This window comes from Rhinatrema bivittatum, chromosome 2, assembly GCF_901001135.1.
Source record: "Rhinatrema bivittatum chromosome 2, aRhiBiv1.1, whole genome shotgun sequence".
Classification (NCBI taxonomy): domain Eukaryota; kingdom Metazoa; phylum Chordata; class Amphibia; order Gymnophiona; family Rhinatrematidae; genus Rhinatrema; species Rhinatrema bivittatum.
The window spans coordinates 276,756,891-276,772,096 of NC_042616.1; the positions used below are offsets into that span (position 1 = coordinate 276,756,891).

The window sequence follows — 15,206 nt, forward strand, 5'->3', positions numbered from 1 at the left end:
CTAAAATGTGTGACACCAATCATGTGGTATGTGTAATCTGCTGTCCCTGTGATTTATTATACATTGGTAAAACTACATGCAAAGTTACAAATACAAACAACGGATTATAGAACATTGTAGTGAAATTGGGGGTGGGGGGTGTTATATGAATGCTCCCCATACTGAATAATGGATTGATAAGGGACATACTGTGAAAGAACTTTTGTTTTTTTTTGATCTTCAGCATGCCACCTGTAAACATGGAATATATTTGAATTAACTTTTATTATAAACTGAGCAATGTTGGATTTTTGATTTAATTACTATATCCCCTTTTGGTTTATAGGAGAAGACTGGGTGGAGTTTCTTTAAATTTCATTGAACAGCTTTCTTTGCTAGGGCCCTGACGCATAAAGGGGCGGATTTTAAGAGCCCTGCTCGCCTAAATCCGCCCGGATTTGGGCGGATTTAGGCGAGCAGGGCCCTGCGCGCCGGTGCGCCTATGTTCAATAGGCCTACCGGCGCGCGCAGACCCCGGGACTCGCGTAAGTCCCGGGGTTTGGCGAGAGGGGCGTGTCGGGGGTGGGCCCGAGCCGCGCGGCGTTTAGGGGGCGTGTCGGCAGCGTTTTGGGGCGGGCCCGGGGGCGTGGCCGCGCCCGCCGGACCCGTCCCCAGGTCGCGTCCCGGCGCGCTAGCTGCCCGCTGGCGCGCGGGGATTTACGCCTCCCTCTGGGAGGCGTAAATCCCCCGACAAAGGTAAGGAGGGGGTTTAGACAGGGCCGGGCGGGTGGGTTAGGTAGAGGAAGGGAGGGGAAGGTGAGGGGAGGGCGTTAGAGGATTCCCTCCCGTTCCCTCGGAGGGAACGGGTGTAGGCTGCGCGGCTCGGCGCACGCCGGCTATACAGAATCGATAGCCTTGCGCGCGCCGATCCAGGATTTTAGCGGCTACGCGCGTATCTACTAAAATCCCGTGTACTTTTGCTTGTGCCTGATGCGCCAGCAAAAGTACGCCTATTCGCGCGGTCTGAAAATCTACTCCAAAGTGTATAAATGGTTGTATGACTGAGGAGTTTGGGTCATGTGTCTCTGAAAAATGGTGTCTTGTTGATCAGTGTTTTATGGTTTAAGTGTTGGCTGTTTTGGGTGAGTGGCTTGAATTTTTGTTTACATTTGTCTTTTTTAGCATAAAAGTGTTTAGATAATCCTTTATTGTTATGTTTATAGATAAGCTGCAATATAAGATCGATGGTCCTTTATATTGGCCTTGTGGACACACTCATTCATGACTGTGGAATTTCTTATGAATGAATTGCTCATAGCCTGTGATATAAGGCTGTAATGTGTCAGTATTGTTTGAAACCACATTTCCTATTTCTTTGAGGAGGTTTGATTGAAGAGCATTTTTAAACAAGATTTGAGTAGGAAACATTTTCCTTAAAGAAGCTTGGGAGAATGAAGCATGTTTGGATTCTACTCAAGATTCATTTCTCCTTATATATATATGATCGCTTGTGACTGGAAACTTTGGAGTGATTGAAAATCTTTTTTAGGACTCTTTTTAAATAGATCTTTGCTGCAGCTTTTGTAGTATGTGCTTAGTATTTTGTCTTTATATATTGTTGAAGTTTTGTTTTTATGTGTAATTGTATCTTGTATTGCAGTTATATATTATATATTTTGAAAATATATGTGTATTAAATTTTGATATATTGATTGAGTTAAGCATATATCATATTTTTGGATTTATTAATTTTGAGATGATATAAGCTTAGTTAATTGATTTGTTTTTTGAAAGTAAAGAAAATACTTTGAACAGTCACAAAATGTATGCTACATACCATCGGTTTTTCTGTCTTGACAGCTTTTGCTTGCAGGCATTCTTCACGTTTTGAGGTAATGCTGTTGAGGTCTTTGTGCTCGCCAGTCGTACCCTGAGCTTGCTGACCTGGTGACCGTGACTGTGAATGGCTACCAGGATCTCTAGGAGGTGGAGGCCTGGGATGGATATCTCCACGCTGCTTCTTGGTGACATGTGCCTCTGGGCCATGCACTGTTTTCACATGTTTTCGGAGAGAGCTGGGGTCTGTGTAGCGTTTTGTGCAGCCTGGAATCTTGCATACATACGGTTTCTACCAGTTGCATGGAAAGAAAGTTGACACATTTGTTTTTATTCCAAGGGGGATGTCAATATTATTCCTATAAGCACATTCCATACTAAAACCAAATAACTGTGCACTGCATAATGCTTATGTCATCAAGATTACAACAACGTGAAGTTTATGTTAGGAAGTTATATGGTTCAAGTACTGATCATTTAAGGATAAATATTCAGTACACACATACATGAAAGCCTGTACAGAGCAAGGCAATTTTCAAACATAAGGTACCCACACACACTGAGTTTGAAAATTGGGTTGTTATGCACATAAATGTATGCACAAGCATTTAGACAAAGTAAAACAAGGATATAAAGTTAGGCAAACATCTCATAGCACTATAGAAACATGCACAATATAGGAAAATTAGCATTGGTAAAAAAGAAAATGGTATTGAAATGGTATTCTTATTGGATTCTGCACAATAATTCAAATGAAGATTAGTGGGGGAAAAAAAAGCATGTTGTACATTTGTGGACAATTTGGTTGCACAGTGAAAAGAATTACTTCTCAGCCCCCTCAAAACTGAGATCAACACAACTCCCAGCACCCATACTATTCCTTTCATTTTAATTATGTTGTCTTCCAGGTTTTTGGTGTTGTGGCTACACCCATTCCCACTGACAAAAGGTTTCATTATTTCACCATCCTGAGCAAATGTTCCTTTCCTCTGAATGTGATAAATAATGGTTATTAAGAGCTGATTTTCATGAAAACACCAAAATTAGCGATTGGACAGTGAGATACAATTACGACAGGATACTGGCATAAAGTTCATTTTCCTAAAAGCAATCCAATTTTTCTGGCAATTCTATCACTATTAACACTAAAATTAGGATTTTTAAATATTTTCTCTTTCAATGCAAGCAGTTCTCTCCAGCTATTTTGGGCTTTTGGTTCAAATGAAACTAGCCTCTACTGAACTACGGCATTACAAGCCTTCATTTGCCACTACCCAAGGTTTTGTCAATTTTTTTAAACACTGCCCCAGCTAAACTACTTTCTGCAATGATAATCCTTGGCCAGGGGCACAGAAGTTTCCTTCCTCCAGAACTCCATACACGTGAACTCTGAATCTGATGCTTAGGCGACTGTGAATTCTTATTCTGCTCAGCTGCATTCCCATGGGCCTGGCCCCTACCCCATCTTCAAATTCAGGGGTAGCCAACTCCGGTCCTCATGAGCCACAAAAAAAGGCCTGATTTTCAGAAAAGCCATAATGAGATAAGTTTGAATAAAATGGAGGCAGTGCATGCAAATCCATCTCTTGCATATTGATTGTGGCTATCCTGAAAACCAGACTTGTTTGTGGCTTTTGACAACCAAAACTGGCCACCTCTACCCTAATTTTTTTTCCCTACCACCCTCCCATCCCTATTGCCCTGTCCCTCTTAGATAAGCCTATGGGTGGATATGGTAAAAGAGGCTGAGCCGGCCAGTGATCAGATCTTTTAAATACTCCAGGATGTCCAGTCTCAGCTTCTCCCCTCTACTGTGGCTATTGACTGCCAGACTTCGGCTTACCCCATGCCGAAGACCTACATCCAAGGTCAGAGATCAAACCACCATATTGAACTGGGGGTGGGCACTGGGGACATGCGGCATTGGGCATGCTATCCCCTTGGCCATTTTACCATGCAGCAGGTCAAGGTCTGTCTCTGCAGCATTCCCAACCCGGGCTGGTAAAATTGGGGTTATAATTTAGAATGATTATCAGAGTGCTATAAGATTCTAATATTAGTGCTATGCAAACTATTTTTGGCAGCGTTCCTGTTGGGGAAATACCATTTTTCGTTTTCTGTCCCCTTACCTCATTGGAATGAGTTCTGTTTTGGTGCTTTGCTCGGTCAGATGCATTTGAGAAAGCTTTGTTGCAACCCTCATGCTCACAGACATATGGTTTCTCTCCGGTGTGAGATCTCAAATGGGTTTTCAAGTTTTCTAGTCTGGAGTAAGCTTTCGAACAACCTTCAAACTGCAAACAAAATACAACGTTTGATGATGTTTAATACTTGCACTAGCAAAAAGTGTTATAATACAATACAATTTTAGGAACACTAGTGTTATTAAATAATGCCATTTTAGGAATACTATTGGCTTTTTAAAAACCAATAGTGGAGAGCAAGAACTAGTTAGCTTCACTCTGGAGTTCTCTTCTTCCATGAATGAACATAAGACTACTCTTGTTATCATATTAAAAACAATGCAGCAGTTAGGATGGCCTAAAGTGTTTTTAGCATGATTCATGATAGTATCTTTTTATGATTGTTATATGATTTTATGTTTGTTTCTTTTATGTTGTGAACTGCTCTGGCCAATATTTTTGAATGTGCGGTATACAAAAGTCTGGAAATTAATAAACAAATAAAAGCATAAATTATAAAGAGCAATGAACACATTATTAACCTGGGTTGTACCCGTAGGAATGGCCCAGTACCATCAGAAATCTCTCTCATAATGTCAGGCCTTTTACATAATGTATAAATTAGATTTGTGGCAATTTCTTTGCAGTACAATTTGAGCAAAAGCCCAGATTTTATCACAAAAGAATTTAAGTACATCAGCCTGAGGTGTAGTTAAGTTTCATGGTAAATTGCTAGTTTGTGTGATTTTCCCTGCAGAATTTTGCTACACAAAAATCACAAGCTGATTTGCATGATTTTTCAGCTTATTGGTGATTATGCATGATTTTTGTGAAGACCTTCGCAAAGACAAAATACTGCACAAAAAACCCAGCAAATAGCATCCACAAAAATGTGCAAACGTGATTACGTAAATAATTTACCATTGTGTTTGTGAAAGCATTTTTACTTTGTACCATCATCTTCCAGGTAAGCAAGGTAGGAAAGGCAACATGCTTGGAGAAGAGTGGAAGCTGGCAATTAATAGTGTCAAAAGAACATAAAAAATGCCATACTAGGTCAGACCAAAGATCCATCCAGCCCAGCATCCTGTCTCTGACAATTGAAACTCAGGTCACAAGAACTTAGTAGGATTCCACAAAATAGGTCCAGTCCTTCTTGCTCAGAACCAGGGATAAGCAGTGGCTTTCCAAGTCTATATAGCTAATAGTGGTTTATGGACCTTTCCTCCAGAAACTTGTCTAACCCCTTTTTAAATCCAGCTATGCTAACTACTTTCACTACATCCTCTGGGAACAAATTCCACGGTTTAAGTGTTTTCTGAGTGAAAAAAAATTGTTTTAAATGTACTACCTATTAGCTTCCTAGAGTGTCCCCTAGTCCATTCCACTCCAAACATAATTTTAAAGACTACTGTTAATCTCCTTTCAGCCATCTCATCTCCAAATTGATTTAGCCTTTGTTCATATGGGAATTATTCCAACCTTTTTATCATTTTGGTCATCCTTCTCTGTACCTTTTCTAGTTTTGCTATATCTTTTTGAGATGGGTTGACCAGAACGGCACACAATACTCAAGGTGTGGTCGCACCATGGATCAACAGAACAGCATTATGATATCCTCTGTTTTATTTTTCATCCCTTTTCTAATAATTCCCAACATCCTATTTTGCTTTTTTGACCATCACTGCACACTCAGCTGTGGATTTTAAAGTATTGTCTACAGTGACTCCATGATCCTTTTCTTGGGTGATGATGACTAATACTGAACTCAATGTCATGTACTTATCATTAGGATTATTTTTTGCTATATGCATCACTTTGCACTTGTCCACATTACATTTCATCTATCCAGTCCATCAGTCTTGCAATTCCTCAAATCAGCTCATGATTTAACTACTTTGAATAATTTTGTGTCATCTGCAAATCTGACCACCTCACTTGTTGCCTTTTTCCACATAATTTACAAATACAGTATATTAAAAAGCAATGGTCTCAGTACAGATCCCTGGGGCACTTCACTATTTACCTTTCTCCATTGAGAGAAATGACCATTCAGTCTTACACACCCTGTTTTCTATTTTTTAGGCAGTGACTAATCTATAGCGGGCCACTGACTCCTATTCAATGACTCTCTAATTTCCTGATGAGCCTCTCATAAGAGACTATGTCAAAAGCTTTTTGTAAAACCCAGATACACACTATATGAACCGACTCACCCTCATTTTCATGTTTATTAACACCTTCAAAAAAATGTAAACAGATTTGTAAGGCAAGACTTCCCTTTGCTAAATCCATATCAGCTCTACCCCATTAATCTGTCTCTATTCAGGTGGCCAGTAATTTGTTTTTCTTCAGAATTGCTTGTACGATTAGAATAGTTTCTACATTGCATTTGTTTGATGATGTTTTCTAACATTTAAAGCTACTATGCACTTTACAATAGTTAAAAAAAATGTACAGGACAGATAGCAATGCTTATCTTAAAGCACTTACAAATCTTACTTATTTAAATATTTTTTTAAATTCCTGAAACTGCTTCACTATTTTTCTCAGAGCAGTCACCTTTGGATTTGATTGGTCCATATGAGCCATGGTATAAATGGAAATGGAACCAAACAATCAGCTGATTACCCCATTCCAATTTTTAGCTGTTAATTCAAGATCAAATAATATTCATTACCATGTAAAACTGTATGCATTTATTAGGAAACAGAAAGTGAATGATAAATGCTGTGAAGTACTTGAATACATTTACATTAACACACAATCCAGAAGGTATGTTTTACCTGAATTCATAGATGTATTCTTTTTTTTTCTTTGTTTTACAATTTGCAAGCCCAGACAAAAGGAATACAAAATAAAAGCAGGCAGTGTATTAAAACAAATTACATTATTAAAGTAATTAGAAAGTAGATTTAGGTAATAAATGCTTCCTAGTTCCTATACTCACAGTGCATTTGTGTGGCTTCTCCCCTGTATGTCTTCTCATATGCACCACCAGCATGTACTGGGCTTTGAACGGTTTCTGCTCTCTGGAGCAATCCATCCACCGGCACACAAACTCCTTCTTCTCACCATGTATATGGTCATTGTTTATGTGCTACATAAATACAGATTAAAAATGTACACCAAATGTCAAGCATTCATCGACACAAGTGGAACGACTTCATTTTCTGATCATCACAAGGTCTTAAGTTGTTAAAGGGGTCAGAATTCAGTAGGCTGGTGAGTGGAGAAATTATATGGATAAAGTTGCTTGGTTAACTTATTTGGGTTGCTTTGCTGCTCATTGGCTTTATTGAATATTAAAAACAAAACAGCATCTGATCATCCCCCAATTATCTTTAAAAATTGTATCACAGATGAGTGGACCTCCTTCTGCCCATTAATATCTTAAAATATTATTGGGCCAAATGGCTCTGATTCCCTCCCATCCCCTTGCTTTTATCAAATAGTGATCAAAAATCCCCAACTCTGCCATCCCTCCCAACGTGTCCCCAAAGTAAAGCAGGGGGGGAAGGGAAGGTCTTATCTCCTCCCGGTCCACTGAATATTAAGTGCCAGCTCAGCTGACAGCTACCTGGCACTTAGTAAAAATGTATTCACTTCACTCCCAGGTGAAAACAGCCCATCTCCAGATTAGGACTCAATACTGAAAGGGGACTGGATCTCTTCACGGTCAGCGAAGAAAGGGAGATTTTTGGCCACAAATTTTGTTTTATAGGTAGGGGATGGAATGTATGTGTGTGTAGGAAATCAGGGGCGCTCAGCCTGAAAATGTTTAAGATTTTGGGGACCGAAGGTGATGGTGTTGGGGAGGGGGCGCACTTTGCGATGCCCATACTACACGTTTCAAAGATACTGGGGGTGGAGGTGGGGGGTTAGCAGGTACTTTTTTTTTCTTTTAGTTACCTCACAACTTTAGGACAGCAATTTTTCCAACCAGAGTTAGCTAGATAACTTCACCTGGCAGATAAATTTTAGCCGTGCCCCCAGAACACCCCTCACGCCTCCTCTTTTTATCCATCTAAATTTAGCTGGTGAACTGGGGTGGTGGGGACGAATGCTTAAATGCTGCATTTTGTCCGGCTAAATTTTGGGGTGAACTGGACAAATGCTCAACCTCAAAGATTCTTTTCAATGCGTAGTGAATGGGGAAAAAAATCCTTTTTTAACAAAGCACATAGATTTGTTGCTTTAAAATTAAACATTTAGAGGTAGATTTTAAAAGCCTTGCACATGCAAAAACATCCACATTTGTGTATAAGAGGGCTGTGAGGGAGTTACAAGAATTTTTAAATAACTGGGAAGGGCACACATACATCGATGTACACATGCCAATTTGCTACAGCTCTTCAGAAAGAGAGAGAGAGAGGCTCAGTCTGATACTCTACATATAGACCTTTGTAAAGAGGCACTTTGATTTGGGGTGAGTTTCCCAGGATGTAACCTTCCACTCTGAGGCCAGCCTTGAGCTGTGGGTCCTACCGGCTCCCTTCAGGCTCCCTGACCTCCTGCTAATGGTGGCTCCATCCTCGCAATGGTACCATCCAATCAGTCCTAGCTCCTCCAGCTGCAAAACCTCCTTGACAGTGCCTTCCTGACAACATTCTGTCTGGCTTCCTTGTTATGTGTGCCCGGTTCCACCTTTTCTCAGGTCTTTTGTTTCTCTGGAAAACCCTTGTTAATCAGTCACACCTGCACACAGTCATTTCACCTCCTCTGTGCTGAACCTCTGTCTCACCCTTCTGGGACTACAATACTTAGAAGTCTGCTGGGTATTTCACTTTCTCGCCCAACCACTGTACCTCTCTTTCTGCACAGCACATCTATAGCTCTGCATGGTCATCTTTTGTGTATCTCTGGGTTGTTTCTAGTGATGATAGCTCACCTCCTCATACTATCCTAGTAAAGCATGGCAGCATCGTATGTGTTCATATACATTCTGTGGTGGGGAATTGTGGACATGTTTGAGAATATGTGGGGCGTATACCCGTGAAAGGGCTAGCATGCATGTGGGGTGTGATGTGCGACAGAATAAGTACCAAATATATGAATGGTGAAAATGATTTATTAACTTAGACATGTAGTTATCTTGTTGTGAAGGGCATTGTTATGATCAGAGCTAAGACAATTTAGGAGCTAAAGTGAATTGATCCCCAGCAGGAAAAATGGTACTGCCCCTTTAAAAGTGTCTTTTTCAGCAGGAAGGTAGCTAGTGTTTTTCACAGTAAGAACTTATGTAAGAACATAAGAACATAAGAAATTGCCTATACTGGATCAGACCAAGGGTCCATCAAGCCCAGCATCCTGTTTCCAACAGTGGCTAATCCAGGCCATAAGAACCTGGCAAGTACCCAAAACCTAAGTCTATTTCATGTTACCATTGCTAGTAATAGCAGTGGCTATTTTCTAAGTCAATTTAATTAATAGCAGGTAATGGACTTCTCCTCCAAGAACTTATCCAATCCTTTTTCAAACACAGCTACACTAACTGTGATATGTAATAGATGATATGTAATAGATATGTAACAGAATAAAATGGCAGGAGTTGTTCTAGGTTTCCTATTTTTAATATGAGAGTAAATAAAGAAGGGTCAGAACTGATCCTATTAACTATAATGGAAGCTATGCAGTTCCAGCCAGAGACCTTCTGGAAAAAATTCCAACTGACACAGAAATAAATATATTCATGTCTGAAGCCTCTGGGAGGAAAATAAAAGATACATATTTATGTGGATGAATAACCCTTTTCTGAGTGAAGCAGATGGCCTTAATGGAGAGACTGTGGTGGCTTTTCACCTTTCCCATCCTGGATATCTTTTTGACAACTTCAAATGTCTCCAAAATATCCATTTAACGATAGTTGCTATTTGAGAAAAAAAAATGAATCTTGATAAATATTCACCCTTCAAAATCTAAGTCATGGCGTGAATCAATCCTTAAGTTAATACCTTCCCCTAATGCTGTTTGTTTTGAATATCTACACAAGTAAGAAAATTTAAGGACTGTGAACATAGTCCGATTTAAGATTCATACAAATGGCAATGCAGTCCCTCACAGCACAATTACTAGAGGTTTTCTAGACTATAAAATTCTCAACAGTATTTATGATTCTTCCACTGTGCAGCCACTATAATGTCAAATAATAGGGAAATACTCCTGGTTGAGAAATGTGAAAGGTTTCCCTATTCAAATGAGATAAGAAAGAGATCTGTAGCTATACTAACTTCTCCTTGCTTTCCTTCTACTCCCAGTCTCCAAAGAAGTCTGCTTTTAACGTTTGCAGCCAGAAAACAATTGACTTCTTATTTAAGGATCACTTCAGTGGTACCTTATGTTATCCAGGTGCCATTTGTCATAAAAAAACAAAACAAAATAGAACTTTTCTCTCTAAATGTTTATGAAATCAACTGCTGTTGGTGGGATATCCTCAGTACTTAAAAACCGTAAGGGAAATCTAAGTCCCATACGCAGTACAAAATTACATATCACAGGAAACTGCTTAGGACTTTTAAATCAGTCTGCAACACTGACTAATTGCCTGTATTCCCACATGTGTAAAAGTCTCAGCTTCAACAGGAAGACAGAGCAGACCTCCCAACTAACTCTATTTCACCAGGGACATGGTGAACAAGTACTGGATATTTACATCCCGATTCTAAGCATTCTAGGAATTGTAATCCAATATTCTATAACATGGCAGGAAGAAAAATCCTAGAGTGCCAAAAATTTAAAAACTAGGATTGTCTCAAAGTGTCCCTGAGTTAGCTGGAAGATTTGGGGAGGAAACAGCTGCTATATTAATGCAAAGAACAAACAATGAGAGGGGAAGGATTTCAAATGGCACACAAAAATCAAAACAGAAATTTCCATTGGGAATTGCCATTTACTTGCCCTATTAAAGTACAAGTACACTGTACTATGTCCTTGTCTTCACTGTTTTTCTATTTTTAACATGACATGCAACAGTTTGTTGGACTATAGGGTGGGACTGCTTGTCAATATGACGAGTAAATTAATTCCATACTAATAATGTGAAAAATTCAGGGCAACATGTGTAAAATATTAAAGGTGAATTTTAAAAGCCTGACGTGTGCATCAAATAAGAGGATACAAAAATAAGTAGGGATGGCGCACTTCGAGCGGTTTTTAAAAGCCGGTCGGATGTGTGTGTTAACGCCTGCTGTGCGCACAAATGAAAAGTTTCCAAAAAGGGGCAGGGCATGGATGTGGTCTGGGCAGGGCATAGGCATTCTGGGATTTTAACCTGAAATTTGTGTATAAATACTTATACGATCCAGCGCGCATGGGCGTCTCCTTCCGCGTAACTTTACTTCTGCTATGGAAGACATATAAGTAATAAAACAAAAAAATCTAGGCAGATTAGTGAGGTTTAAAGGATCAGGGCTTACCGGGGGTGTTATAAAATGGCTGCTTTCCTGGGCTGATGAACATGTGCGCTGGTATGAAAGTTACCATCTTAGGCCTAGATTTATCAATGTGTAGTAAATATTGCATGTGATAGGAAAAGGGGTGTGTTTTATGGTAATAGCTTATTTATTGCAATGTGTGTTATCTTAGTGCTTCGCACAGGTATTACCGCAAAGTGCATTAACTTTTCATGCTTTGCAGTAATACCTACATAATTTTGAGAGAGAGAGAGAGAGAGAGAGAGAGAGACTCTATCTAACAGGACCTTGTAGTAGTTAGCTATTTATATCTCTACAGGAGGCCCATCTAGTAACTTGAGGTGAGGTTTAGGTAGTAGTGTAGGGGTTAGGGGCCTCTTTTAAATGCAGAGTGAGAGGTACGAACAGAACAATACAATCTTGTGAAGATTTGATGACCTTTGGAGTGAGGAAACTGACACAAATCTTCACAACAGTGTACTGGTCTGTTCGTACGTCTCACTCTGCATGTAAAAGTGGCCCTTAACCTCTACCTAAACTTCACCTCGAGTTACTAGGTGGGCCTCCTATAGTAGCATAAATATCTGTTTACTATGGTGCCACCCCCATTGGCTCTCTCTTTCTCCCTCCCTTCCCCCACCCATCTCAGGGCCTTCTCCAGCCTAATAATGGAATTTGCAAAAAAAATCACAAATTGCATTATGTCCATAATGCACGATATCACACAGCTTAACGCAATTGAAAAAGATGTAGTTATTTTTGGCGTTAAAACCGTGCGATATGTGCATTATGGCTTCATGATGCCAGCCCACTTATTCAGAAATCCCGCCCCAACTCCTCCCCAATCCCTCCCCTTTTAAAAATTTGCATCGCACCATGCGATATGGTGCTTATCGCATGTGTTAAGGCATTTCTTGTATGCGAAAACGCCATAACGTGAGTTGATAAATGACCCTGTTAGTGCTCTACATCATACACAAATACATGCAAAGCAGCTCATTTAATATTAAAATGGCTGAAAGCAAATGGAATAAACAATCCATGTTAAAACTTGGAACACTGACTGTATCTCAAGAGGCATAATTAACTCTGCGTTTCCATGCAGGCTACCCCTAAGCCTTCTGTTAAGGGTAATAGCAACTGCATTCCGTGCAGGCTGCCCCAAGCAGAAATGCAGTCTTCAGATGTGGTTCTTTATGGCCATAGCATACAGCAGCTTATACTTAATTATGCAACCAAGGATTTTACATTTTAAACATCAACATAATTTGTCTAACTTATTTGTGATGCGGTGGCCATGCCCTCATCTGGTCACACAGATCAAGACCAATGTTCTATTATCACACAAAAGATACCATGCTCTAAATGAAGGTCGGCCATAAAAAGTTAGCCCCCTTTTACACACAAAGAAGAGTGGGATGACTGGTCATGAAATCCTTGCCCCCCCCATGTCCAAACATTGTTTTGCAATCCAGGCCTTGATTGCTGGTAAAGTGTGTCTTCCCATGAGTTGCCAATTAGGTCTGTAAAAGAGCAGGATGGACCAATTCAGACACATGCAGTCAGCTTGGGGGTGAAGAGAAGGCCCATCCCAGTCATAAAAGCGATACTTGACCAGCATATCACCACAATTCTTACATTCTCATTTGCAACATAAGGGGCAAGATAATTATCTTGCAGGCCCTGCCCTACATGATTTAGCATATTGCTTGCTGTATGCCTCCTCTGGATGTAGCCACTCCTTCACTAGCTATGCTGCAACTATGAACGCTCCCCCTCTGCCCTTGCCCCCAGCCTGAGTTGTTTCCATGCTGGGTGGGTTGCTCGGAAAGACAGTACCATGGAGAAAGAGAAAGGGGGTTCAGGATCCAGCTGCAGCTTAAATGCAAATAGAAGTCATCCCTCCCCGCCCCTAGATTCGTTTTTATGTGCAGGAGCAAACTCACCCAGCAACACCATTAATCTCCCCTTCAGCCCTTCTTCCAGGGCTAACAAGGGTGAGAACTGGTGATGCGGTGTTGTGGCACGTGGCCACCCTGCTGCTAGAGATACATGGTGAGTGCCTGAGTACTGCCCGAGTTGTGGCTCTCCTCCCCGTCCACCTTGGGGAGAGTCGGGGAAAGTTCCTTTTTCTCTGGTTTCAGAAATACTAGGGGCAAATAATCAGAATACCTGCATTGTTACAAGCCCTGAAGATAGTTTTAACCCACGGGTTTTGTACCAATAATTAAAACAAAACTGTGAGGATGGCTTTGCTTTGATTATTGCCCCTGAAAATGTTACCCACAGAGATTTGTGCCTGCTTCTTTTTCCAAAAAAACCCACTATTTTTGGGAACATCTCAAAACAATGTGGGTAAAGGTACACATGTTCAATAATACTCATGCTTCTACCCACAGAGGGCAAGCAATAATTAAACAGCCCATTTGCACAGGTAAAATGCTGTTTTATCCATGGAACTTACATTTTTTTAATTGCTTTCACTAGTATAAAGATTCTATATTGTTCACATATTATATTCCAGAGGAAAAGAGAGTGGGAGAGAACAGACTAAGTCTTTGGATGTTGATGACCTACTAAATACTTCTCATATTTTTTTAAATTAAATTAAATTTCTGATATAATTAGAAGAAATACATCTTGATTGGAAAATATTGTTATTAAATGCCAACTTCAGTCGCCAAAAAAAGGAGAGATACAATATACCATTATAAAACAGAGGTAATTCCTGGAATGAGCAGCAGCATCTCACTGCTAAGCTGCAGTCACTATTTCTGTTAATTAAAAGAGCCTACACATTAGCACATCTTTCCACAAGTTACATTTCTTAAAACTAGACCAAATAATGATTCCGTGATTATTTTTGACCCTGAAAAACTATTTTACCTAAACTGTTCATGAGCTAAAATATTACTAGAGAAAAGTAATGCAGTTTCAGGCATTTGCTTCTATTGAAAAAAAAGCTTATGAGACTTAGGCACAATGAAATATTTCTCTCTTCCAGAAATCATCATTTTGTGTAATTTCAGAAAATATAACATAGGGTGCAATATTTTATCATTCAGTTAGTACACATTGTAAGTAGCCATTATTGGCCCTGGGGAGGCTGCAAGATGAAAGGAGGAAAGCATTTATATGTAGAGCATGTTGGTAAGGTGGCAATCCCCACACTATGTCTTTTCAGGCGATGTCAAGTGGAGCACGGATTAGCATCAATTAGTATCAATGAGCCAAAGCTTAGTCAGTGCAGGCGACAGAAATTTTGAGAACAGGGTAAAGCCTCATAAGTCAAAGAACCTATCATGTTCCTGATGAGGCTTCATAAGTATGCCAGGACAGCTTATTGTGTGGGCGCTAAATTCACAGAGAAAACAGAAGATGAGGAACAAGTCTTAACAAAGCTCTCTCTTACTAATTACCTATTCACTCCTGTGAAAGCTGTCTGCATAATAAAGCATTCTACCACAAGTTATAGTGTCTGAAGCTAGATAAAAAGGCTTCAGGAATGATTGGCAGTCGTTTTCTAGACAAAGATTGTTTACCCATAAAAACTCTATGGCTGAAAAGCACACTATACTTCTGTACTAGTACAAAAAGGAGTGTGGATAAGAAAAATTTGAGAAGGAAAACATTTCACCTCTTTTCAGAATCTGTGCCTAGTGTAAGTTATGCCATGCAATGGAAAATTTATTGTGCAGGCACAGAATTTGCAGAAGAAAGAAATAATGAACATAAGAAATTGCCATGCTGGGTCAGACCAAGGGTCCATCAAGCCCAGCATCCTGTTTCCAACAGG

The 15,206-nt window shown here is 40.0% G+C and overlaps 1 protein-coding gene across 4 annotated transcripts in view; it reads right to left on the reverse strand.

Moving 5' to 3' along the window:
- Positions 1–15,206, reverse strand: part of GLI3 (GLI family zinc finger 3) — a 687,322-nt gene that overhangs the window by 35,935 nt on the left and 636,181 nt on the right. For all 4 annotated transcript variants that reach the window (XM_029589537.1, XM_029589535.1, XM_029589536.1 and 1 more), the window contains 3 exons: positions 6,949–7,098; positions 3,945–4,109; positions 1,817–2,107 (listed from right to left, as the gene is read on the reverse strand). In XM_029589537.1, coding sequence (XP_029445397.1) covers positions 1,817–2,107; positions 3,945–4,109; positions 6,949–7,098 — 606 coding nt within the window. The remainder of the gene's footprint in view (positions 1–1,816; positions 2,108–3,944; positions 4,110–6,948; positions 7,099–15,206) is intronic.